The sequence below is a fragment of the Astatotilapia calliptera genome, chromosome 7 (genome assembly GCF_900246225.1).
Source record: "Astatotilapia calliptera chromosome 7, fAstCal1.2, whole genome shotgun sequence".
Classification (NCBI taxonomy): domain Eukaryota; kingdom Metazoa; phylum Chordata; class Actinopteri; order Cichliformes; family Cichlidae; genus Astatotilapia; species Astatotilapia calliptera.
This window is the reverse complement of record NC_039308.1, coordinates 20,641,446-20,668,554: the sequence shown is the minus strand read 5'-3', so window position 1 is coordinate 20,668,554 and position 27,109 is coordinate 20,641,446. Positions and strand designations below refer to the sequence as shown.

At 39.7% G+C, this 27,109-nt stretch overlaps 1 protein-coding gene across 2 annotated transcripts in view; it reads right to left on the bottom strand.

Moving 5' to 3' along the window:
* The window catches only part of astn2 (astrotactin 2), a 288,974-nt gene that overhangs the window by 37,967 nt on the left and 223,898 nt on the right, over window positions 1-27,109 (bottom strand). For both annotated transcript variants that reach the window (XM_026173680.1, XM_026173681.1), the window contains 3 exons: window positions 24,162-24,484; window positions 14,180-14,313; window positions 11,993-12,141 (listed from right to left, as the gene is read on the bottom strand). In XM_026173680.1, the coding sequence (XP_026029465.1) occupies window positions 11,993-12,141; window positions 14,180-14,313; window positions 24,162-24,484 (606 nt within the window). The remainder of the gene's footprint in view (window positions 1-11,992; window positions 12,142-14,179; window positions 14,314-24,161; window positions 24,485-27,109) is intronic.

The window sequence follows — 27,109 nt, the reverse complement described above, 5'->3', positions numbered from 1 at the left end:
ATCCCCACAAACTCCCCGGTTCCTCTCATTATATGTAAAATCTGGATAAGGATAGAGTCCAGCCCCTCGCAGCGGTTAGGTTCCAGAACCCTTGTATAGAGGTGAGCCCAAATAAAATTAGTTGGTACCACTCCACCTAACACACTACCTTTTAAAAAAAAAATTTTTAAACAGATAAAAAAAAAGCTGTTAGCAAGCTTGTCTTCCTGATCTGGCTCCAAGAACAGGTCCTGGTTTCCCTCACAGAGGAAGCTGCAGCATCTCAGATGCAATTCTTTTTTTTTCTTTTAATGAGACTGGTGACGTTTCATTTTACTGGAATTGTTGCTCAATATGATTCATGTTTTCTACAATCACAGTGTTGCTTTGTCAAAGTGAATATAACCTGCACAACACACTATTCGCTGAAGCTTTTCTTCCTCATTTAAGTTATTTCTTGAAAGCATTGTCTGCTGAGATGACATATTGTTGCTGAGCAGGAACTAATCCTATGGACAAACTCAGTGGAATGCTTACATCTTGATAACACATTCATTTGCAAGAGTAAAAAGAGCATTACGTCAGAGCTTTACAGTTATCTGAAATTAATCAACTTCCCTCCAGCTAATAATAATTGAGTTTTCACCCAGGCCATAGTTTAATCAAAGATAAGATATCATATTTAAATGTAAAATAACATATGGGTATGAATGAAAGCATGAAGAAACAAGTTTAGCAGATGTAATGACAAAACCGATTAATTAATTATTTGATCCTCCTTTAGGATTAATTTAAATGTTTAATTGCACTGTCATCCTGCCTGCCATAGTTATACAGTTCTGTTAAAGGCAGCTCTTATAGGGAGAAGGTCAAATGAGGTTACAGCTAGATGACAAAGTGGCATGCAAACTGAAAATTGTTTCATGTACACAAGCCTTGACTTCCTACTGTTGAAAAAATTTGATCTGACTTGAGCTATTAAAGATATGCGATATCACGTGCTCTGGATGTTTATCAGATTCTTTATTTTTGTTTGTTTCCTTTTCAGAACGATGTGGCACACTGGCTATGACTACCCGTGAATTAAAATCTGTTAGGCAGTGACCTTACCTTACCTTTTCTACATAGCAAGAAATTGGCTCAGAAGGGGTTGCTTTCTTACAGACTAATGGCCTCGTAGGGCCATCTGTACCACGTCTGGTCATTTTTATTGCTTTTGGCTTTGCTTTGTCCTTTTGGCCCTCCTGCTGAATCTGAATTAAGACAAGAGGTGTCAGTACTGACAGGCTGTTTGGTTGTTGTGCTGCACTGTTTGAAGAATTGATTTGCAGTGCCATCTTTTACCTGACAAGGAGAATAGTGTGAACTCATGGCATCAACTAGTGCTGTTGTACAACACTGTGAGGAGACTTGTGTAGGGAGGCATTAAACTAAAACCACTTGTGTCAGCAAACACAGTGGCCAGCATGGGCATTGTGTTTCTGGACATTGACGCTTAGTGAGATTTGACTGAGTATACATAAAAAATGGAAATATTTTTAGAGTAGAGATGAATGACAATTTAAACTTTTTTTTTCCTTTTTTTCCTTTTTATTCTCAAAAGGCAACACGGGCAATGGAACAAAAAGAGGGAATATTTTCTATTGTGAATGAAGCTTGATGTGTGAGCTTGATGTGTAAGTGTTTGAATGACCTATTTATAATTCTTATAACTTTTTTTATAGCACATAAACTGCTTTGTATGTGTCCCTATACTGCTAAACGTACACAATGTATGGAATTAATAGGGAACAACAAAGTATACATAATAATTTTGATTTACTCCTCTACACAATCACAACTAATATTCACACAAGCCACTAACATCCAATTTCCCAGATATAAATATCCCATGATGTCACTGGCATTGATCCAAGTCCAAGACTGAGTTATTTTACCATCAATACTTTGGCTTCCACAGGGGTTCCATTTATTTGTATCATCGCTTTAACAATTTATTTTCCATGATCAGTGTATCTTATTTTGTTTCATTAAGTTTGTCTCCCAATAGCAGTGTTTTTCTTTTTTTGAGATGTTCATCCCGCTCAGGTTCTTCACTTGTCTTAGTAGGACAGTCTTGTGCTATTAACAACCCTAACAGGAACTGTCTTGGTGTCTATTCAGGGTGGGGTGTGTTGGCTACGACAGTGATACATTTAATTGCAATTTTCTTGCTTTAAACGGACTTAATAAGTTGCCATTTCTTTTTTTTTTTCCAGCTCTTGCATCATGACACTCTCAGCTCTACTTCTAGCCATTTCATCTGCATAAGTTCGGTGTGTAGATTAAACATTGTTTATTGTTCCAGGTCATTGAGCTTTCCTTCCTTTAAGTAGTTATCTTGCCTTTCTCTTTAACGATATTTTTTTGTTGCAAGATGGGAATCAAAACCATGATTCTCCTTCATGCTCCTCTTTCTCAGAATGTTAGCTTTCTACTGTGTCTCTTCCTATATAACACCATACAGTCCAACAAAAACAATTACCCACCTAAATCAGCATTTCCCTCTCATTTTGTCAATATTGTGTCAATATTGAAATTACAACACTGATTTTAAAAAAACCTTTGTATAAAGAATATCTTACACAATTTTATAGTGTTTTATATCACATTTAGATAATGCATACTGTAAATGATGTCAGTTTACCTGTAAATTTACATGTAAATATAAACAGACTCAGGGCCTATAGCTTGACTTTATTTGGAGCACAAACACGATGGTAACCAAATTGTCCAGTCAGTGATTATAATAGCTGCAAAAAAATCTCAGCAGGCTTGCTTGTAGTCTTTCCTTGATAAGCATGGGTTTCTATTCAGAGTGCATATTTATTTCGACCATTTTGTGCCTGCATATGCCCCAAATTTGCAAAAACAACTAATCAATCCTAATTTAATGCATAAATGCATTTTAAAATTGATTTTTTCGTCGCCACCAAATTCAACAAAGATCAAGCCCAGGCACAAACTGTGTCAAACAGACAAATATCTCATTATAAATAATGGGGACAAAACAGGCTGCAACAAACAATGATGAATGAAAAGGAAGGAACTGAGAGGCAGCATCCTTATCTTGTCTTAGTAATAATTCCATAATTCCAGTGCACTTCCATTAGCGAGAGTTTGGGGACATTGAATGATTGTTGTAATTAATGAGAGATGGAGAGACCTGTGGCGAAGACAGAGAGACTAACAATATGTGTGTGAAGAGGCAAAATGGGAAAGGAAGCAAAAAGGGAAAGGGACTGCAGAAAGCCCTTGGCCCCCTGCCTGCAATCTGCAATCTGCTGATGGCGAAGCTCGTGACGAGGAGGTGCACAGCGTCCATTTTTAGCGATGAGGTCATCTTTAATTAACAAAACAAAGAGAGTCAGCTGTGTCACTCCAATCTGTTATCTGCAACCATGCTCAAGGACACCCTTTATCTCCATATAATTCAATCTCTTTGAACGAGGGCTTATCGACGCATTGGGGTGCATTCTTGGTCTCAACCAATGATGGAGCTGTCACATAAACAGGGGAGGGGGATACCACTAGCTCTGATCGCATAAAAAAGGGCGACATGAGGAAAGAGGATAGGTATGTAGAAGTACGAGACATGTGATAATAGATGTAAGCAAAGCCGTGGAGCATCCCTGTGTTATTTATCCCAATAAGCTGGCTGGTTAAGCTAGAAGGAGGAAACTGGAACTAAAATAAGGGCAAAGATCAAATGGCTAATCCATTTCTGAGTCCAACAGTGCTAGCGTGAGGTGACATCATTGCTGTGTAACCCTTAGTCCTGCTGCTGTCTGGTTTCTCTCTCCTCCAGCTTGTGTCTTATTCTTTCCTCGTTGTCTTCTCTTTTTTTGTATCTGCGTCTCTCAGAGAGACTTTCCACATTTTCAGACAATCTCTTCTGTTTTTGTGCGTGCGTGTTCCTGTCAGTCCTGTAATTGTTCCAGTCTGACATGCCCTCTGAGATTTTTTTTTTCATGCCACAAAATCAGGTGTCACACAGCAGTGACGCAACACACAGACTCACAGGTTTTTAATTAGCACCAAGTGTGTGTGCATTTGTGCGAGGGTTGCGGGAAGCACAGTGCTACGCTTATGAACGCGCTCACAAAAAAAGTGTCACATCAGCACAACTGTGATTTAAGGACAAGCGACTGAAATTAGCAGCTGAGAAGATAATGCAGGAATGGTACAAATGTGATGATGGAAACCAAACTGTCTGTGTTTAGCCAAAAAAAGAGGCACTAGTAAGATTTTTCTTTTCCCTTCTTTGTTTGTGCTTCACTTTTTTTTAAAGAACTCCCAGGGAGATCGACAAGAAACATAGCTGAGAAACAAGAACATCATATTGCAAATATGTCACTATTTATTCCCACCCTTTCAAAACACTGTCTTGCATCATTTTGCAAAAAAAAAAAAAAAAAAGTTTAGCAGGCTGAGTTTCGGGCTTTGGTGCCACATAGCTTAAATGAAACCAGGTCAGTTCCTTACCATCCTTATCCTTCTTAACAAATATCATAAAAGTATCACCTTAATTACTTTACCATTACTTCAGGCACAAGTTAAAATGGATGTGCCTTCAGTATAGAGTATACAGTATACTAATTCTCTGTCACTCTATCACTGTGTCAACGTTTGGTTGTATTAAAACTAGACTTTCTAGTGTTTTAATAGTTTATGCAAAATCTCTTACGATCTGTGATTATCTTATTTTTCACATCTGGTTTGACCCATTAGTGCTGTGCTGACGTCTTTGTGAACACTGCCTCTGCATTGGTGTGCCATCTAGAGGCTTGAGCCTGAGTCTGAAGTCAATGATTTAAACACATCCATTCCTGATCGGGAGAGTAAATAATATTTAGAGGGAGGAGGGCTATTCCCTATATTAGTTTACCCTTAGCCATATTATACTGACGGATTTTAATGGTGCTATCACCCCATATTCAGATGGAAGATTAAAACAGAAATAGTGTTTTAACCAAAACAAAAAGTGCCACTAATGTTCAGGGATTTCCTCAAATTTGATTCTGTTTCTAACAGATAATATGAGTAGTTAATTGCTTTCTGTGGCGGTCACCAGAGGTCACAGAGATATCCATTTTAATTTGACTGCCCATCAGGATCATTTTTCATGTTTAGAGGTTGCCCATTAAAACCTTTTTATCTTTGTAACAGATGTTGTGCACAAGGCACACAAGTGTAGAATTCCCTGTTCCAGTCGTTATTAACTCCTCGCTTCACTTGCCTACATGCTATATTTTACAATAAGATAGACATTTTCTAACATAAGTTGCGTATCTGTAAGTTGTGACACAATTCTTTGGAAGCCCCTGAAGGAAAACATGGCTCACCGGTTGAGAGTTGACTTTACAAAGATGCTTTAACTGTCAATTTCCTTGAAATATAAATAACTGATAATTCAAAGGCACTCTTTCCACCATCTTGGCTTGTACCCCAGTCTGGCAGGGTGAAAGCGCGCTGCTGTAAAGACAAACGCTGGGCCAGATTTATAACACAAGACAAATCAAGAGCATCACTGCAAAATGAAGCGCTGCACTGTCATTTCTTTTATCTTGTATGTTTTATTTTCATACTCATCAGAAGTGAAAATAATAACTGGAAAATTGTATTAACTGCAGAGCCCTATACTCCACAACAGTATTTTTTGATTCTGATTGGTGCATCACTGTGGATGCATTTTGCATGGCAGCGTCTCTGTCAACACACTGCAGATACACATTCTGGGGACGGGATTCCCCAGTAATCGCTCAGAACTATAAGAATTCTCTTTTGCATGCCAGTATAGTCTGACTGGAATAGGTAGTTGGAGCAAAAACAACACAATATTTCAAATTACTTCTACAGCAATGTGTCACCTCTCAAGTTATTTAAACCACACGTTTCCCAACTTCTACTGTAGCAATATAAACTATGGGTTCCAGCAATAGTGAAGTTCAAGCTTAAAAGGAACCTTTTTACTAACATTTCCCGTTTTACTATGTGCAAACTGGAGGCTTTTGAGAATAGCACAGAGGTATCTACTATGGACGTGATTGTATTTAAGCCCTTAGGGTTGCTAGTACAGCGTTGTCCACATAAACAACAAGATAAATGCACTAAGGGCTCATCTGCTATCCTTACTACTCATGATTTGTGAGGGACCAGGGTGAAGCCTTAAAAAAAAGTGACAAGTTTTCAAAAAGTACTGATAAGTAGGATAAGCTAAGAAAATTGGTTCCTAATGGCTTGTACAGATGTGGTTAGAATGGCTAACGTTATAAAATAAATGCTTCTTGGAGGAAAAGGAGTGAACGGAGACAAATGGCAACAAATGATATATATAAAAAGTGCAAATAAACTCAGTTGTGGGCTGTTTCTCGGGCACGGATGAAAGTTTTAAGGTTGCAGGAAGACATGCTATTGACAGACTTCATACATCGCATTGTATTTTGTTACCTGCTTTTATTTTTAAGGCCTTTTTTGTTTATAACAGTTAGTACAACAGCCCTACCGTATGTAAAAATAATATTATCTTTTCCTGGATTCACGGCCAAATACAGTGCAAGTAGAGCAGGCTAAGAAAAAGAAATTAGGGAGAGGCATAGAAGTGGCATAAGAAACGAGAAGTCAGGGAGCTAACGTGGCTGGTTCTTACGCCACCGACCGTACTGATGGAGGGTTTATAACTGAATAAGGCACTTCCAAAGAACACACTCAAACTTTGACATGAAATTTCCAGTAAACACAGATCCCCTTTACCAATTATGAGGTAACTGAGGTGTAGAATCAATACGCATCACCAGGCAAGACGGAGTCACATCAGAAACATTTATGAATATTAGCTTGGAGGAAGAGAGCTTTCACTGTAAAGATTTTCAAGGACTTTATGATTGCATCTATTCATGCAGGAAGTTGTTAAGGATGAAAAACCTAAGCCAAAAGGGTGGCACATTACGTCATTCAAATCAGCTTATTTAACCCCAGCTTGTGGAAAAAAGCATTTGAAAAATAAAAGCGAGTCTTCCTCTTTAGCGATGACTGGAGCGATGACTGAATTTACTTTTTTCTTCTTCTTTTTTTCCCCCCAAGTGTTATCCCCACACATTTCAGCTGAGGTGTGTGACTTACTCTGCTGATGTCTAACGGATAAATATGTGAGTGCAGCTTTAATTTGTATCATAAATCATGTAAAAGCAGGTTGCACATGCCGGTTTCCAGTGGATAACATCGGCCCTCTCACAATCAGAGAAGCCAAATCTGTGGACTTATTTATGTCCTGTGACTGACCTGAACAATAGAGGGACACGGTCTTTTCTCCTGTCCTCGTCTAGACAGCAATAACATAGAAACATGGCTTTGTGAATCCAATAAAGACTGTATCCAAGTGTCTGCATCTTCACACTCTTTCTGTCTGCCATCTGTATGAGTGTGCATATGGCTGTGTGTGCTCTGGATGTGTGACTCATACTCAGCATGGCTGAGTGTCTGTTTGAAGCCGTCTATATTTCTTTTATGTCAGACGCCAGCCTGTAGCAGTGTTTCAGCTTTGAATGGATGCAGATGCATCCTCAAGTTCCATTAACCCTCTCAAGACAGGCGTTGCAGATTTGCAACAGTTAAAAGCTAACAACCTGATTACCCCACATACATATTTTATGAGTTTGTTTTACTCAGAAGTACCACTGCAGGTGTTCTTTTGTGCATTAGCAAGAAAAATTTAATTTGAGCCTGAGAGGGTTAATGCTGGCTTCGGCTATACCCCATCTCCTGGATGAAGGTACTGCTATTACTACTGATTAAGTAGGATGCGGTCATGCTCATCCCTCTCTACCATACATTGTTATTAGTGTTTTATCTAGCTTTTTGTTTCCAGTAATACTGAGAAACAACTGTTATTTGTATGTTTTATGTTTACATTTCTGAACACCATAGGTGTCCTGTAATTTATCATGGAAGAGCCAAATGCTTCAAAGAGCACTTTTATAATAAACTAGTCCCTTATTCAACATTCAAATATAAAAATACAAAAAGTCACATCTTCCATAATATTCCCTCTTTAACACATGAAAAGTGAATATCACCTCACACTGCTTTATAGTGCCAACTGTCATCCCTGACTTAAGCTTTGGATCAGGATTTTTCCCTAGAATGGTCAAACATGGTTTTACTGTAATTCAGCCGAATAATCCTAGAGTGTACCCACCCTAAGATGTTGGAGAAGCTTGACTACGAGCTCAGTGGTTCATATCGTCACACAGTCTCGGAAAATGTGAACGGGGAAAATGAAGGAGAAACACTTGTATCCAAAAAACCACCAAGATGCCCTCAAGCAAAAGGTTTATCCCCCAAACTGCTGCTTGGCCAACGAAAGCTGGCCTTAGTGGCAGCTGCCATAAGGAAATCTGTCAATGTGCATTTGTCTGTGAAAGGCAGGAGGAGCTGAGAAAAAAATATAGCACTGAGGAATGGCTCGGCTTTAAAACATATTGCACTTTTTATACACAAGGTGAGTATTGTATAGTGCTCAGCTGGACGTTTTTTTAATTTCAGCTTTTGGTTTCACAATTTGTTTCCCAGTAAATGCTTCTGAAATTCTTCTTAAATAAATAAAGTCCAATAACTTCAAAATACATAAGTGTGAGAAAACGGCAGTTCTTGAAAAACATGCTCCTTTATTTGTTGAGCTCAGAGAACTGGATCTCTTGATTTTAAGAGGCAGCCTTTACAGTTAGGTCCATAACTATTTGCACAATGAAACCAATTTTGTAATTTTGCCTCTGTACACCATCACAGTGGGTTTTAAATCAAGGTGTGATTGAAGTGCTGGATTTTAGCTTTAATTTAAGGGAATTGACAAATGTATTGCTTTAACTGTTTAGGAAGTTCAGCTATACAGTCCGTCAAATTTAGAGGCTCCACGTGTAATTGGCCTAACATCATTTTAAATAAATCATTTTCAGTCAGTAACAGCAGGCAGTCTTGAACCCCTGGAAATCATCAAACGCTGCATCTCCTGTTTTGAGAAGATTCCAGAGATTTTCCACTGCAAAACTTGCTCTATTGGGTTGAGATCAGTTGACTGACTTAAGCAATGAAGAATATCACCAAACTTTGCATGGAGAAACTCTTGGCCTGCTTTAGCAGTACGCTTTGGGACGCTATCCATTTGCGCCATCTGATCAGTTTTGCAGAACGGGGCTGAATCTGAGCAGAGATTATTTCTCTCTACACTTCGCAATTCATCCTGCTACTTCTATCAGCAATCACGTCATTATTAAAAACCAGTGGCTTGGTTCCACCGTCTGCTATATATGCCCATGCCATAACAGCGCCTGCATCATGTTTGACAGATAATGTGATATGCTTCAGCTAATGAGCTGTTTCTATTTATTCTCCATACTTTTCTTTCCCGTCATTTTGTAACAAGTTAATCTTGATTTCATGTGTCCAAAGATTGTTTTAACATTTTTTAAATATATACTTTTTTCCTCCCTGAACTTGGCAGGCTCAGTTAGAAAAGTCAAATCTGGTCTTTCTGCTTTTGAGTATAATCTGTGAATTGTACATTGTCGTAAACCCTCTGTATTTATTTCATTTCTCGATTGCAGACTTTGACATTGATGTCTTCTTGAGGGTTTTCTTGACTTTGCTAAAGTTGTGAAGATGTTTTTCTTAACCAAGGAAAGAATTATGCAATGATCCAATAGCTGTCTGCTGTGGTGATGCTGCAGAGCCAGCCAGCACATTGGATGTACTAGGCTGTTGATTTGGCCACTCCTAAAGTTCTCTGACAGGTTTTTTTCAGCCTAATGATGGTCTCCTTCACTTGGATTGACACGTCTTTATTAAGAGTTGTAGTGAAAAGCTACCAAATGCAAACTGAATGCTTGGAAATGACTCCATATCATTCATTTGCTTTTTTATGTAATAAAAAGAGAATGAGTCTCATTTGGCTGCTTTTTAATCATTTTCCAATAGTACATTCAATGTAAGTCCTAAAAAGTTGATGGGATACTTTTGTTAAACCCTGATCACACCACTGATTTATTTTAAATCCACTGTTTTGGTATACAAAGGCAAAAGTGGGTCATTAGAAGTGTCATATATATTAAGTAAACATATGGAGCATGTAAGTGCACTGCTTGTCACCAAACTCCTATTTTAACCCTTTAAGACATACCATAGAACCGAGCCATTTTTTGGAGCATTTCAAGTTGCTATACATAAATACAACCATTATAGCCCAAATTTTAATAATATGTCTGCATTAAGTGCATAGTAATTACATAAATTGCAAAAAAGAGCAATAAACTACAAAAAAATTGAAAATCGTTTTTGTTTTTTTAACATATATTTCTAGTTAGAGAAATTTAAGAGGCTTATCCCTCAAAACTGTAAATACAAAAAAGTTGCACAAACTAGTTTCCCACCACGGGAAATTTATTTTGAGTGTCTTCATAGTTTTATTTTTGAGATACACCAATTTTCATATACTGCAGGAAAAACGAAAAAAATATATTACAGTGCAAATTTGCAAAATAACAGCATATGCATCAAAATAAACTATTTCCAGCAGTGCAATATGAGTCCTCAGCATCCCAGAAACGACACAGAAAGTCATAAAGTCAAACATAACTTTTAAAAATACAAGTATAGGCTCATAAGGCCACGATGGTAAAAAATACTACATTTCCGCAAAATGACGTCACTTCCGGTTTCGGGCAGGTCATGCAGGACATGCGATAGTTCACGCTGATGGACGTAGGAAGTGTTACAAACAGCTGATCGGATCGGTAAAGCGTGTTTCTGGAATATTATGTTTTTGTTGCTGCAAGTGCTTTTTATGCAGTTTTTGCAAAGCTATATGTGGAAGGAAACTGTGACCGAGGACAAGCTGATGGCATAAGATGTAAGTACAACTCCTCCGGTTTCATATGCAAAAAAAAATTATTGCGCTAGCTTACGTGATTGCAGAGCTACCGGGATTTAAAAATAGTTACGCAAAATGGAGCGTGTCCGCTCTGACCGGCTTTAAAGGGTTAAAGAAAGTTCAGAAAGAAAAAAACACAGAATAAAGTTAAAAAGACAAAAGATGAAGACAATGATTTCAATCTGCATTGTTCTCTGTTATAACATGAATTAGAGTGGTGACTGGCACATAGCAAAGTGAGTCACCCACACCATCTGCCCCTCCGTACCTCACCTCTGCCAGCATGGCTCTGTCTAGCTATCTGTGCCCTCTCTTTCTCTGGTGCCCACGCTTCATTAGCTCCTCCCCTGGATGATGGATGGCCTGTCCGTGCATCCCAGTGTCTAAAGCCAGACCATCTCATTTCTCCAATATTATTAAATCTTGCCCTTTTCCCTGACTCACCCCACCTCCCGTCACTACCATGACCATTCCCCTATCCCCACAGTGCAGCGGTCAGTACCATTTACGTCCCTGATAAATTGTCCTACGTCATCTTCTCCCATCCTCAGTCTGAACTCCCACGCCTGTTCTGTATCCAGACAAAAGCTTTAAACTCATTCACTGCAAATGTAAGTTTAATTCTTCTTATTTGAGTCTTCTAATCAACTCATTAAACATCTTTATTCTTGTATCTGTCAGTGAAATCTCTCATCTTCCTTTCCGACATCGCTTCATCACCAATCTGAAAAAAAGGAGTCTCTCACTCCAGCTTGACCTAAAGCTCATCAGTGTTCCAGCAGTACATCACCTGATGTGGGTAATTGCTTTTCCTGCAAGCCCAATCCCAGCTCAGATCTCCTAACATAAAGGTTAGGCTTCTAACTCAATGCATAACAGACTTTATTTATTATAGAATCAATAGTATAAACATTTCTTATTCTCAGCTTTTGTGTTTGTGAATGTAACTATTTGTACTTTTATATGTTGCTATGAATATATGTGGAACAAAGACCAACAATAAGAAAGCTTAATTAAAAAGATGCTTTTAGCCAATTTAAGCTCCTCTACCTGTGTAGATCTCTGCCTCTGAGGGATCCTCCACTCGTTTGTGCTGGATGATGTAGTCAGAAACTTTGCAGCCAATCAGAGGCTCCACATCCATCCACTCCAGGGCGACCATTGTGCTTGAGGGCTCCAGGTAAGGGGATAGGCGCAAACTAAACAATACAGAGAATACAAGATAAGATAAAAAAAAAACACACAAAAAAAACCAGACATATATGAACAATGAGATAAAATGCTTCCACAACTATTTGGCATCCTCATCTGGAGTTTCACATAGGATTGTATCAGCGTATGCTTTATGCTGAAAGCATGGTCATAAATCTCAAATGGATAAGTGGGAATCCCACGTGTTGTTGTTATTGTGTTGGACTAGAGAGTGCACCACCTCCAGCTATATGTCATCTGACAACAGAATAGCAAACAGAGACTTGGAACAAAACAGCATTCCAAAGCCACATGTGCTCCAGCAGCTTTCCATGTGTAGTTTTCCCCCTTTAATCCCTCAAAAGAGATAAAAGAACAACATTTCAATTTTTGTCTGCTCTCCAGCTGTGTCTGTGACAATGCCATGAAAGAGGTTAGCTGTTTTGATGCTCAGTTTTATCCTCACACACAATAATAATACTTATTTCAGGTTCTTAATGTGTCTACCACTAACCAGAGTTGGAGATTTTGGCAGCTGCAGTGACTCTTGGGCTTTTTTTTTTTGTCAGGTCGTAGAGTTACAGAAACCAAAACTCTGTTTGTGGCATCAAGTAAGTCAACAACCACAATTCATAAACAAAATACTAAGAAAACAGTCAAAAGGTTTATGCATTTCAGAGTACTTCTATAACATCTGTGCAAAATAAACTAGAGTCTGATTTCAATATCACTTCCTATCTATTTTGCTTCTTGGCTTAAAAGTCAAGGGTCAGCATATATTATAACATTTGGGCCCACAGGAATGGTACTGAACTGCCAAAACTCACAGAGTTTTCTCTGCACAATCATTACAAAAGAAACAGCTGTTAATAAAGGATGGAACTGATTATTTTGCTATTTAAATGGTCCAGTAAAACTTTAAAAAGTCACAAAGAGAAGGACCAGTCAGTTACCTCCATACCATTTATACACGTAAGCTAGAAACCCTCAATGAATGTATAAACTGGCTTAGCCAGTCAAGAGGCATATGCATGCAGCATATGGCCCTAAAAACATGGAAGAAAAACTTTAAAATAAGGCAAACTGTCAGCAATTCATTCAAGCTAAAACTCTGAAAAATGTATTTAGAAAAACTTCTAATTTAGGGAAAACTACTTTCGGTGCTTTAGGATACTTACAATTGTGCAAGTGCAAGCTGCTTTGCAACCTCCCCCCACCCCCAGGGCCTCTTTTCATTCTGTGTTTTTCTTGTATCCATACACCCATTTTCTTAAACACTTATCAAGTTCAGGGATGCAGAAGGGTTGGAACCTATGCTAGCTCTTATAGGCGACGAACACATTGTATAGGTAGATGGTTTATTGGGGGCCTATACTTGGCTTAATGATTGCAATATCTGTTATCACTTGCACCTATTCTGTTTTTCCTCCTGCTGCTGCTCTTCCAGCCTTTGGGTATCCATGCATTGGGAGGGTAGGGAAATATGATCTTATGTTGTCAGTTTCTTGGACTTGGACTTTATAATCCGCTGTGTCAACCAAACTATAATAGGGATAATTCTTTTGAATGCATTAATGATGTGTGCCATAATACAATTTACTGCTTTAATTATGCAAATCAAAAATAAAATGAATCCAGTTTGTTCATTTTTTTAGTTATGATTTTTTTATGACTTTAGATAATTTATGATCAAAGTCTTGCCCTTTCAACTTCCTGTTTCTTTTTAAAGATTTTTTAAGGCAACAATCGCTTGGGCGGATGACTCACAAAAGGCTCAGGGGTATTATTAGGACACCCTGAATGAGAGCATGTTCTTGTCAGGGAAGTGTAAGGGCCGACTGACAGTTATTAGAACTTCAGGGACTGTGCTTATGTCTACAGCTTTCTCAAGTGCCCCTGGAGTCGAGAGAGACAGGTAAGTGTGTATGTGTGCGCATATCCATGTGCGTATAAGTGTCCCTGCAGTGCACTGGTGCATGCATCCATAAAACCTCTCTTGTGTATGTGCATGGATTCCAAAGTGTCATAGTGTCACCTCACACTTACATCGGCTGCCTGAGGGGACTGCAGTTAGGCAGGCCATCTTTGCTGAAGGCACTCAGGTCACAGCGACACCAGTTATCGATGACATCGCCCTTTCCAGCACACCAGTATGAGCTCATTGTGGCACTCTTTAAGGCCTGTAAAGGGTAACAGGTGAGAGAAATGCAATTATCTTTTGAAACAAGGGCTTACTGTCCAGCTATGCTTATCCCATCCCCCCTCCTCACCTCCCACCCAGCCCACCCCCTCAACCAGTTTCCTCCACTGGTTTCCTCCACATAACAGCACACACAGACATTCATCTTATGTCAGTCAATTTTTCATTTACCTTTGACAGTTCCCTGAAATGAACTCCAGGAGACAGCCAGTAAAAATATAGTCTTACATTTGACGGAGTAAGGACTGGTCAAAATGCCCTCAAAATTGTTCAGAACTCAATGTAAGTCTCATAAAGATGTAACAGCAGAGAGGCGCACACACACACACACACACACACACACACACACACACACACACACACACACACACACACACACACACAGTCAAAAAGAGAGTGACCTTTTCATACCCACCGTTCCCAATTACCAGAAGGCAGGAACATCACACTAGCATTAACACTGTGACACTATCACTGTGCTTACACTGTGATATCATAGATGCACTGTGACTTCTATGATAGATGAGTGAGAGCTGTGACACTAGCCACCTCCCATTCCAGGGTAGCGGGTAGTGAGATATTAATAGATGAGATCAACTTCTGGCATCTCCTTGTGCTACTTCATTTACAGGTGGATGAAAAAAGTTTTTTAAAAAAAAGGTCGTAGCTCAGCCATCTTCTAAAAGGCAGCAAAATGCCAATATAACCATCAAAGCAATAAAATATAATGTCAGGGCTTTCGTTAAAGCTGCAGGCTCTCTTGAGGGTGAGTTCAAGAGAGTTCACCATCACTACGACTCCCCGTCACACTACAGATCAATGAGCACTCAGTAATTTATGTGCTCTAACTGGTTGATAGTGTGTATAGGAATTTCTTTTACTTATGTATTAATCACATTATGTTATTGTATAATGCCTTGGTGCCACTGGATTTTAACATGTCTCACACTCATACAGTAAGACAGATGGTGGGGGTCTAGTAAGGAAGTTGGGGGAAGCAGACAACTCCACAGGAAGAGTCTTTTGTCTCTTCGAGGACTCTGGGAGGTAGCAAGGGAGTGTGAACCTTAAGGTGTGAAACAGCTGTGTACTGCCTTTTGTTCCTGGAAAAGGTATTTAACTGAGAGCCATGCTAGGCTCAGAGAGACTCCGTGTCTCCGTCTGCCCCACGATCATGCAGGCTCTCCACCAAGCTTGGTTTTTCTGTTCTTTTGTGTTTTGATTAAAGAATGTTAGCTACCGCTCACCGCTCGTCTGCAGGCTTTATTTAAATGGAAAACTTCCACAACAAGTGTTACCTCATGCAGGCTACTTTGGAGACGTGCTTGATCGTGATCTCAAAAAAAGGGCACTGAAGCCGTGCAGAAACAGTAGCATTGTGTACCAGGTATCCAACAAAAAGGAGGAAGGAGGCCCCTTATTGTTCGAACGCATGGCATATGACGCTGATTCAAAAGCAGAGCAACTGATGATACTACGCACACATCTCTAAGACGACTGAGTACATGCTGCACACAAACAAAGTGAAAAACAAACATGATCATGATTAATTTCAACAGCTCACTGTTTCGTTTCATTTGAGAAACGCCAACAAAGATTTTCTGCAGTGTGTTGATTAGTAGAAGTGACATTCGAGCTGACTTTGGTCATAGGCCTGACCAGAGAGGCAAACAGCTTGGCCAAAATTGAGTCAGGGTATGCACTCAGAAGCTGATGTTAGCATTTCCATAACATTGCATTGTGAGCCTCAAAGAAGGCTCAACAGACTTTCATGGGAACTGACTTCTTCCACTCGAGGCAAAGTACCTTGAGAGCACAAATGACCTAAATGAGCAGCAGAGGAAAGAGTGAGGAAAATAAAGAGGGTGAGGCTGAAGAAAGAAAGAAAGGAAGAAAGAGAGAAATAAAATAGGACAGTGAAAAAAATCTACAAACAAAGGTGTGAAAATGGGGACTTCCGACACTGAAACACATTCCCTGACTTTACTAGGGAATGGATCCTTTTGCAGCGCACACTTCATCATTACATCCTCCAGTACAGTACCAGGGCTCTAAATTAGGTATTATAGGGGGCAGGCAAGCACTATAATCCAGAGCCATATTATAATCCATTGGAAAACCGAAAAGGTTATTATGCCACCCCCCCCACCCCCACCGGATGAACCCATGTGGTAAACTGCTGCCAGAAAACAACAACAGCAGTAGTCTTGCCACCTCAAATCAATGGGAAGCAGGCCACAGTGAAATGCAACACACACAAATAACACGGGCTCAAGGTCTATGCACGCACACAGTCTAGGCAAATATGAGAAACGATCTCCAATACCAGGGGCAAAAGAGAGAAAGACCACAGGACCGCAGTGCCTGTACCACCATCAGATTCCTAGAAGGAAAAAAACCCCCATATGGGTTTCTGCGCTTGATTGCATGGCTGCACATGTGAAAAACAGACAAAGCGATTACCACTGTGTTTATGTTTGAAGAGTAATGCAAGCCATTCTCCTTTGGGTAAACAGGGAATCTAATTTTGGTTTAGGGAACGAGGTGGGAGTTGGGTGGGGATGCAGGAGGTAAAATAAAGACGAGGATTTAAAGTTCAGCAGGGAAAAAAAGCATTTAATTACGATAGAATGCGTGCGGTGGCTCGTGGTGACGAAGACAGCAACGTATGCGGCAGGTGAGAGTGAAAAGAAATAAATAGGCAGGAAAAAAATCCAGTGATGAAATAAACAAACACAATGAAAATCCCGGGTCAGAGTGTATGTGTGTTCAGTGCTGTTGCTACATAAGTCACAGTTGGCAAGAGGAGGCTACTCTACACTTTATCGATTAACTGCGTATTCTGCATTTCCCAGAACTCCACAGATCCATACACATTCTGTAAGAACCAAACATTATCCATTAAGCTTCATATTAGAAAAGGTGGTGTTTCCGTAAAGAAGGCTCTCTCTGAGGACAGAGTCTTTGTGCACCTCAAACACATTCACTTTTAGGAACCTGCTAGTGCCTCTAACACGCCGTTTTACCGGTTCGCAAACACGGCACAACTTTGTCTCTGCTAACCTTATCAACACTGAACGAATCAAGTTGAAATGCAATCACTCCCCACGTCAAATGTAAGACAAGAGCAGTGAACATTGAGGGCAAGTGAGCATCAGCAAAAACTCAAGCCACAAATTCTGAGCTTTGACGTCATTTAAACCCTGCAGACTCGTTGGCACCAAAACACAATTTAGACCTTTCACTTTTCTAGATGCCTGTCGTGACTTACAAGTAAGCAAGCAACGCCATAGTGACGTCTTTAATGTATTAATCTGTTTGTCTAGTCTATGCTGACCATATTACTGTCTGTATCCAGAGGCTAATACACAAAAACACTGGCCAGCTGGCCCAGAGTATTGATTTATAAAATAATCACCAGTGGTGGTAAAGAGTGTAAGACACGGCACACACACACACACACACACACACACACACACACACACACACACACACACACACACACACACACACACACACACACACACACAGCCCACCATAATGATGTTCTTTCTGTGCGTGTGCGTGCATGCACACATGCATTTATCTGGCCCTTTCCATCATTCAAGGCTAATGGTGTTAACAAGGGAACCAATGGGCTGCTTCTAGGAACCTTCCAGGAAATGGGACAGTGGGGGCAGCTCAAAGGTTGGTTCAAACAGAGGTTGATAGTGTGTTTGAAAACTCTCAAATATTAGGAAGGTTTGGGTTTTTTGGTGTCCCAGTTCTGCCTGAAGATGTTCTGAGCCGATCTGACCTTTCCAGCAAAGTAAAGTGATGGTTAGTGTGTTATTGTATTTTCTGTTACAAGATAGCATTAGGCAATTAAAAACAGCTAAGAAACAATTATAACAATAATAACGATAAAACAAACCATATCCTTTACTGAGGTAATTATTAGGGGTGCAACGATATTCGTATCGATATTGAACCGTTCGATACAGTGCTTTCGGTTCGGTACGCATATGTATCGAAAAATACAACATTTGTAATTTATTTTATCAATTTTCCTTCTGACGATGCTGTCTGTGTGGAGCGCTCAGTGAATCTGTGTTCGACTACTCCGCCTAGGCTGCACTGTCGAGCGCAGATCCACTGAGCGCTCAACACAGACAGCATAGTCAGAAGGAAGAGCGCAGGACAAGCTAGCGAGACAGAAGTTAAGCTCTCCTTGCAACAGGCAAATTGACCCTCATTCAGATCTGGCGTTTGGAATTATTTTGGTTTTCATGTGACGTATGACCCTGAAGGTAAGCGAGTCATGGACTAAAGTAAAACAGTATGTTGGATGTGCCATGCAATGCTCAATTACATGGGTGTGAACTAGTGTGTTAGCGCAGTTAGCTCGTTAACGTGTTGGCCGTCTAGCCCCATGCACGGAGCGATCGGCGGTAGCTCGTTAACGGAGATTTGCCGTGTTGTGGCGTTAAGGTCATTTCAACGAGATTAACCTGAAAGCACTAGTGGGAACACAACGAATATGACTGCACATTTACACCGACATCATCCTAGTGCAAAGACAAAAACAACAAGCATGCTACTAACTTTAGCCGAGTCATTTAGACAGCTGTTAGCACATGATTCTCCTTATGCTGCTGAGAATATAGCCCAGAAGAAGCGTATAGTATAGCTTTTATTTTGGAAAGAGACATTTCTCTGTAATAAACTCTCTTTTCCAAAGATGAGTGATTCCTCAATCAGATACAGGGCTTGCAATATCGCTAGCCCGACGTCAGTCGGGCTACCAAAATCTATCTCTTCCCTGCCCGTCGGGCTATTGTAGGAAAAATATATGTCAATGCTTTTGCATTCTTTCAGAAATGTAGCTGGGTAATTATGTCATTGGCATCGGTGAGCCACTGTCAATATGTGACATATTGAAATCGCGTTTGAATTTGCGCTTGTTTTTTTGCTTTCACTTTGCAATCGTGCGAACTGTGTATAGAGAGCGACAGCACTGATCTGTGAGTGATGATAATTTGTGCACCAATTCCTCTGACATCGTCTTATTAATCGTTAGTTTACTATGCAAACATGACAAGTGAAATCTCCCGCAGCTTAAACATGTGAGAGGTTGATCGCGCAGAGAATCGCTGAGCTTATGTGAGTGCGCGTGTAAAAGCATTTCAGTTCTGCTGAGCCAAATAAGACAGGTCAGGGTGAAGAAGTGACAGCCAAATAAAAGCTTACCACAAAACGGAGAAGTTATGACAAATCAGACTATAAGGCAAAAAGAAAGTGCAGCTTTATGGTTTCATGGACAAAATAATTTCTGTGGCTGCAATATGACGAGCTATATAACCAGGGCTGCACATAAGTGGTCCGCAGGTGCGCATTCGCTGTCAAAATAAAAAACGCGCACAAGGGTTAGGGTTAAATTTAAAAACTGTACTTTTGAGTTAAAATATATATTTATAATTTTAATAAATGACAAATTAAAAATGCATGAACATTTTTTTTGTATCGAAAAAATATCGAACCGTGACACCAAAGTATCGAACCGAACCGAACCGTGAATTTTGTGTATCGTTGCACCCCTAGTAATTATCTATGCTACTTTTAAGCATTCATTCTGTAAGTTGTATGAACACTAATACACTTTTTGGGGCTTTGTTATTGGAAAGAAAGGTTTGTGTCTGTGAGGTAAAACTGTTTTGGCTGAAGCATAAAGAACAAGTCTGTACTGCTGCTGATGTAATTAATGGATGTTTGTGGATGAGGATGTAAATAGTATGCACTGACCATGCAGGTTTTATAGAAAATTGTTTAATTATCTACCCTACAGGAGCGTTCGCCTTCCTTCTTTGTTATTGTTGCTTTAGTCTTTGCCTTTTTTCATCTCTCTCTGTTTTCCTCCCTCTCTTTGCTTTTTTCCCCCCGTAAATTGAATTGAATCGAATTAAACTAAATTAAATTTTAATTAGATTTATGATTCTGGAATCTAGAAAGTTAGTTTATAACATAAATTTGCAGCAGTATTCAAGAAGTGTTGTTGTTCTACAAACCAAATAAACTCTGTGACCTGAAGGGGGAGGAAAAAAGAACTTTATGGCTGCTCTGCAAAGCCAGTTAATAATGTCCTCCAGGAAGTAGGTGCACATGTTTCTTTGCCAAAGATGAAAAGAGAAGACTTCATGAACATACCTTCTGAGGATTCAGGGTGACAGAAACCCCACAATGGCATTAGTGCACTTAATAAAAGCATAAAAAAAGGAAATGTGTGCAGATCTGGGATAAATTTCTATTGAGTGATGAAACCACACACACAAACATAAAAATCCTTTACTGACCACCACCTCATCTGTCAAACACAGTGGTTCTGTTATGTGTTGGGCATGCGTGGCTGCGCATGGAACTGGCACACTGCTGTTTACTGATTATTTCCCCGCTTTTAGGCGCGACGGCGTGAGCACTGTATGAGTTTCAGCCAAATTCATCAAAACACACCACATCATATTTCATAATTCAACAGGTCAGTGAATTAAAAACACTATCTTTAGCCAAGTCAGGCATTTTATCAGTTGAACTAAATTCCACTTGCTAAAGGTGACAGTAAAGGTTCATTAGAGTCCACAACAACTGTCCTAAAGGTGAACTTGAGAAGCATTTGACATGATACTCCATTAAATATTTATTGTAACAGTTTTGTTTGACATGATGCGATCTGTCCAGTTACTTCTAATTGTATAATTGAACTTTGCGCTATGTGTTACAAGGTATTGTATGTTACTTGCTCCCTATGCAGTGCCTACTATACTCTCTTGGTTAATGGTGTTGCCGTTTTCATTTTAAACCTGTAGTCTCTCATCTACTCTTCGGAAATATTGGAGACACACCCCTGCGAGGGGCTGCAGTACTGGATAATGGTCAGAGCATGACAGCAACAATTCTCCAAGATATAGAGCATTCTGACCCATTAGACTCACAACCAATTTGTTCAAAAGGTTTGCCGTAATTCAGTCATAGCAACACAGAACTACTGGCAAGCAATAAGCTTATTATATTTAATTTTTTTTACCTTGGTTTTTTCTTCTGTGGGACTAAAAAAGTCTGTGGTAATCTGCATATGCATGTATTTATTTTCATACATGCATCTGCCCAGTAAGCAAGACCACCAGTGCAATTCCAAGACTGGTTCCAGTTGAATTTAAGTCAAGACTCGATCTAAAAGACGCCCTGCCAGAGAACAGAGCAACATGAGAGGCATTTAGGACCAAAACAAAGACGGAGGAAACCTCAAGTCTACACTTCCAAAAATAATCATTATCATCTATAAATCCATCTAAAAGTGCAAATGAAGAATGAATAAGCAATCAAAAAACCCACAAGCTCTGGGACTGAAATCTTGTTCGGACTCAAATGACATGGATACACAGAATTACATCTTTGTGTTATTCAGTATTTGAAAGGATCACTTTTTAAAAAGGTAAATTGCAACTATTGAAGATGTTGCAATAAACTTTAATTGAGTACCAAAAGAAAAAAAACAAAAAACCCATACTGTGGACTAAAAAGACTAAAAATAAAGACATTTCTTGTACATTGTTACTTTATTTTGAGGTTTTATAACCATCCAGTATCAGTTCACTTAGCTTTTATCGGTTTCAAAAGCCTATTTTCAATTTTCACTTTAGGTTTCTTTTTTGTTTAGTTTCAGTTGACTGTAAAAAAAAAAGTTCTGTTATAGTCTTTACAGGGAAAGGCTGATTTCACATTGTGACCAAATCCCCTTCTGGCGTCACGTGAGTCAGTAGTGAAATGGACGTGATGCGTCCTGTCAAACAATCAGGCAGCTGGGGGGGGAGGTTACTGACAGATGCCAGGACCTCGGAAAGGAGGGACAAAAGGAGGCAAAAAAAGAGTAAGTGGTCGACACATATAGATATGATCTCGGTCCACCTAATCATAAACTAGATAACAAAGCTTCTATTTTGATTGCTTCCATGGGCTAAAGGGGGAAAAAAAGCACTTCATCTCTGAGAAAGCTTTTGCCACATGGCAGCTGTCTTTCCTGATAGACTCAGCCAAGTAGAAAGACAGTCTCAAGCAAAATTGCGCATGTGAGACGGAAACACATAAAGGAAGAGAGTGACAGAGCGAGAGGGTGGTTGCGTGTGTAGCGAGGCAGGTCGTCGCTTGTCTCTAATGCAATGTAGGTATGTGCCATTCTGACTAGAAGCAGCTGTGGCCGAGAGAAGAAGAGAAAGCGAAGAAAAGAGGAGCAGTGATGGACTCCCCTCCCTCCCAAGAGGTCGATGACATCAATAAGAAGCTAATAATCCTGCCTCAAGCTACCTCAGAAGGGCTGAGCGATCCACTGCAGTCTAGCCCTTCTCCTCCTCTTCCTCCTCCTCCTTCTCATACATCTCACTCTCTAAACCCCCAGAAGACCACTAGTGGGTAGGGGAAGAGAAAAGGATGGATGGATAGCAAGGTGTTTGGAAGAGAGGCATTTTACTCTTCCTCACGTTTATGTATTGATGAAGCCCACTATGGGCCGTCTACTATTGATTGTGCCTTCTTTTCTTTGGGGCTGTGGTACTTGTTATGGGAGGCACGTACAGGAAGCTATATCGTGTATGTGCGATCATAGGTTCACATATATATATATACACACACACACACACACACACACACACACACACACACACACACACACACACACACAAATACATTTGATTGCTGAATGATTGATAAGGGTAAAGCTAAACTAAGCTAAACTCCTCCGTATATATGCATGCACATGTCTTAGGTGGACGTTACCTGAAATCTTGTTTACTCACACTGAGAAGACAAAGTTATCAAAACTTAGGTATCAAAAATAAAAAAGTGCTGAATGAACAAACAAAGAAAATATGGTCTAATATTTAGCCAGACCCCATTAGTAAATTTGCTTATGGAAAGGAAATGTGATATGATTAACTTTCTCTGCAAAAAGATCCAAAGACATCTGAAATGGGATGAATCATAGTGCAGCACGTGGCAATTAAGCTGATATTACATTAAGCTGTATATACTTGTTTAGACACGGGCGCGCATATCTCACACATATACACATCGACTTCCCCACAAGAGAAAACCATGATGTCATCCTTTTTAGTCCCTCTGTATTACAGTATTCGTTTCCAGCGGTCAAAGTCAACCAACCAATGCCACCTAGAGTTGAATTCTTATAACTGCATCAGTTAAACGCTTCAGACAACAACAAATATGTACAGTTAGAAAGTTTGATTACATCACCATTAACTGAATGCCCAGTGGTGCAGTATTTAGCTGCCAGCTTGTCAGCACAAACCACCAGCAGTGTAAAGATGTGAAGACAGATTTGCATATCTGTCTGTCTGTCTGTCTGTCTGTCTGTCTGTCTGTCTGTCTGTCTATCTATCTATCTATCTATCTATCTATATATATATATATATATATATATATATATATATATATATATACATATATATATATATATATGGGATAATCATATTCATATTTAAACGATATGTATAAATGTTAGCAGATTAAATCTTGCAAACTTGGGAAAATAGAAGGAATTGCGGTATTAATGATAAAATTAGGCATTTCATTAAAAAAAACAAAAAAAAAAAGGATTTTTAAATAAAGTGGTGAAAGTTTATTCCTGTATGCGGATTGCTTTTGCTTTGAGTAGCATCACACCTCTTAATTAGGTTGACAGTTCACATTCTCATCTGTCCCTTTTCCCTTTGCACACATGCATGTGCATGTAAGCTGGCACACAGACACAGAGCTTCCTATACTCCCACGCTGCTTTCTCACCTCTTTGGTGACGTTGTCTTGGACCAAGCTGTAAAGGGGCACGACGCGACTGACTTCCAGCAGAACAGGGATGGGGGAAGGCTGTTCACCAGTCCTGCTGTTACCAGTGCGGCCTCTTCCCGATACTCCGCCCATCATGGCCTGGTGATGGCATAGGTGGCAGCCAGCTGGACAGCTGCCCTTTTCTTCACAGCGGATCTCCACACCATTCACCATGTCATCAGATAAAAGCTGGCTCTTCTGCAGCGCCGACAGGTAGCTGATGAAGGGAAGTGACTTCAGCTCACGACGCCCGCCTCCACCAATACCCTGCTCCGTTGCCTCTGGAGGGGTTTTTGGGGAGAAAGGGGTGTTATATGGGGCATTAGTCAAAGGAAGGAGATAAACAATTAAATGCAATATTGATTTACTTTAAATGATTGATGCCACAATGTCAGATTCTTTCTTTTTTTATATGTACGCTTTCATAATTATAAAGACAATCCCCCTTTTCTTAACTCTGTAAAAATAATTTAACCTTGCTTGGAAAAAAAGAAGATTAGTTGCATAGAATATCACCATCTGGATTTACTTGAAAGAAAAAAAAACAAAAAACCTAATCCCTTATGACCATCAGCTGTCATAGACAAAAGAGGAATGGCTAGGGGATAAAAGAAGGAGGGAGGGGATGTGCCTGGTTTCTTCTCATAAGTGTCAATTACCACTTTTTGATGTCCTCACTGGAGTTTGGGGAGATTCTTTTTCATCATTTCCTCCTTAAGCAGGAAAATAACACACCACATGGAAAGAAGAGGAAGTGAAAGAAACAGGGGAGGAGAGAGATTGCTAATCGGGTGTTGAGTGATTGATTTGGAGGACACAGCAAGCCACATGTTTCAGTGGAGCACATCTGCTATCTGCGCTGATGTGGCAGATATGCTTTTGTTTCCGTTTACTTTCCAAAGAAATGCAAGTTTTCCAACTAAGCGATAATGTATTTTTTCTAAAACAATAAATAAGAGTGCACCAAAGCTTCTTTCACGATATAACAATTACATATAATGCACTGTCTCGCTGTGTAACAAACTGCGGAGAAAACACAATGAGAAATATGCAAAATGAGACGCATAATACTGACAACAAATCTGTTTTTATCAGTGTAAATTACAACATCAGCCTCTACACATGTACAAAAACAGCAGTGTGCAAAATCCTACTCTATAGTCATGCTTACTGAAAGTGTAGACAGTTTAAGTTTGCTCTTCCTCTTCATTGCATGTTCAGTTGGGCCAATTAGAGATGCTCTTTTAAAAGGCCTATTAAGAATTAGCTTTGCAGAAATGAAAACTGCAAGCATCAAATAACACATTTACAGCATGCAACGCATAAAAGAAAATAGCAGGCATCTTATAAAAAATGTGAAATATTTATCTGCAAATACAAAAGAAACATTTTCGAACTATTCTAATTTGCATTACATTTATGTGGCATTTCCATGATCGTTTCAATTAAAAATCGAGGTAAGTAAGTAAAAATTTGACAACAAAGTCGTTGCAACAATTAAGTATCATATCCAAAAAGAATACTGGGTTTAGACAAATATACCAGAGTGGATTCTTCCAGGATAATATTAAAAAGTGGCTCTGAAATAACCATCTGTGCTCAAAGTTTAGTTATTAAATCTAAGCTGTATTTCATGTCAGGTAGCTAAGACTTGTTCCGTAAGTCTGTGTGTCAAAGAAAATTTTGTGTGTCTTTGTTAGTTATTCCCTGTGTCCAGCTAGATGACACTTTAAAGGTGGGTGGTAACTTCATTTGAAACACAATGCAAACAGGCTCAATGGGAGGCCCATGAGCCCAATTACACCCACTTCACAAGGAAGCACAGACAATGAAAAGCGATGTTGTCAACCAGCTCCCACAATAAATCCCATATCACCTAAGCATTGTGCACCTGTGTCTGTGAGCCTGCTTATTTGTGGTGTATAAAGTACACTCCACACACATTTAGAGAAATTTCCCCAAATTCGCAGTTTAAGGAGTGACCCAGCTTGTTGCCTCTTTAGCTGTGACAGCTCTTTACTGTGTGGAATAGATGTGATGCTTGTGCAAGACTTGCCTGTCACCAAAACACTGTAAAGAGATAAGTGTGGTGAGGTTACTTGCTATTAATCTTGATCTTTCTTTGTTAATTAAAATCTCTTTGTAGACCGGTTGCATCATAATTAAGTCAACAGGGACCCATCCCCTTTGGCCAGAGTGATGTTGCCCACGCAACAACAGCAACAGAGTCAGGTATCTTTCTAAGGCAATTAGATACAGATACACTCACTATGGGCGGATGATGTTATTGCTTTAGTAAGACAACTATAACAGGTCCATACTAACTAGTGATTTTAACAGGTCCTTGCTTTAAGTATAGATATTGTAAATTATATACATTTCTTTTAACTAATATAGAGAAAAAAGGGCAGCACAACAATTACGGCTCTGATGATAGTAGGCTAAAAGAAATATTAAATATCTTAGGATATATCTTGAAGTGGGCCATTTTTAGATAGTCCTGTTAAAGTAAATCATCAGCTCCAACATTAAAGCCACGAGCTCAGTGTTGCAACTCTGCAGCTGACACAACAGCTCTCACCCACTGGGGACATGGGAGTTTTCAGCAGTGTGGTGTGATGTCTAGCACCAGACACTGCCAGCTAATCTGATGGGTCCTATGGGTTGTGGGGTGGGGCCTCCTCCAGGCTTGTTCCTGCATATCCCATTGATGTTTGACTGATATCAGGAGAGTTTGCAGACCAGGTTAAAAACACAGACTCATGTTGCCTTAGCTGGTCGGCGTTTCTGCAGAATAGGTGGGACATGACCTTTGGGGGAAGCCAGTGCTGTTAAAGCAAAGGGAGGTGCTGTCGCCATGCAGACAAGGGTTGTGTTTTGTCTGCAACAATGGTGGCACGTGTCAG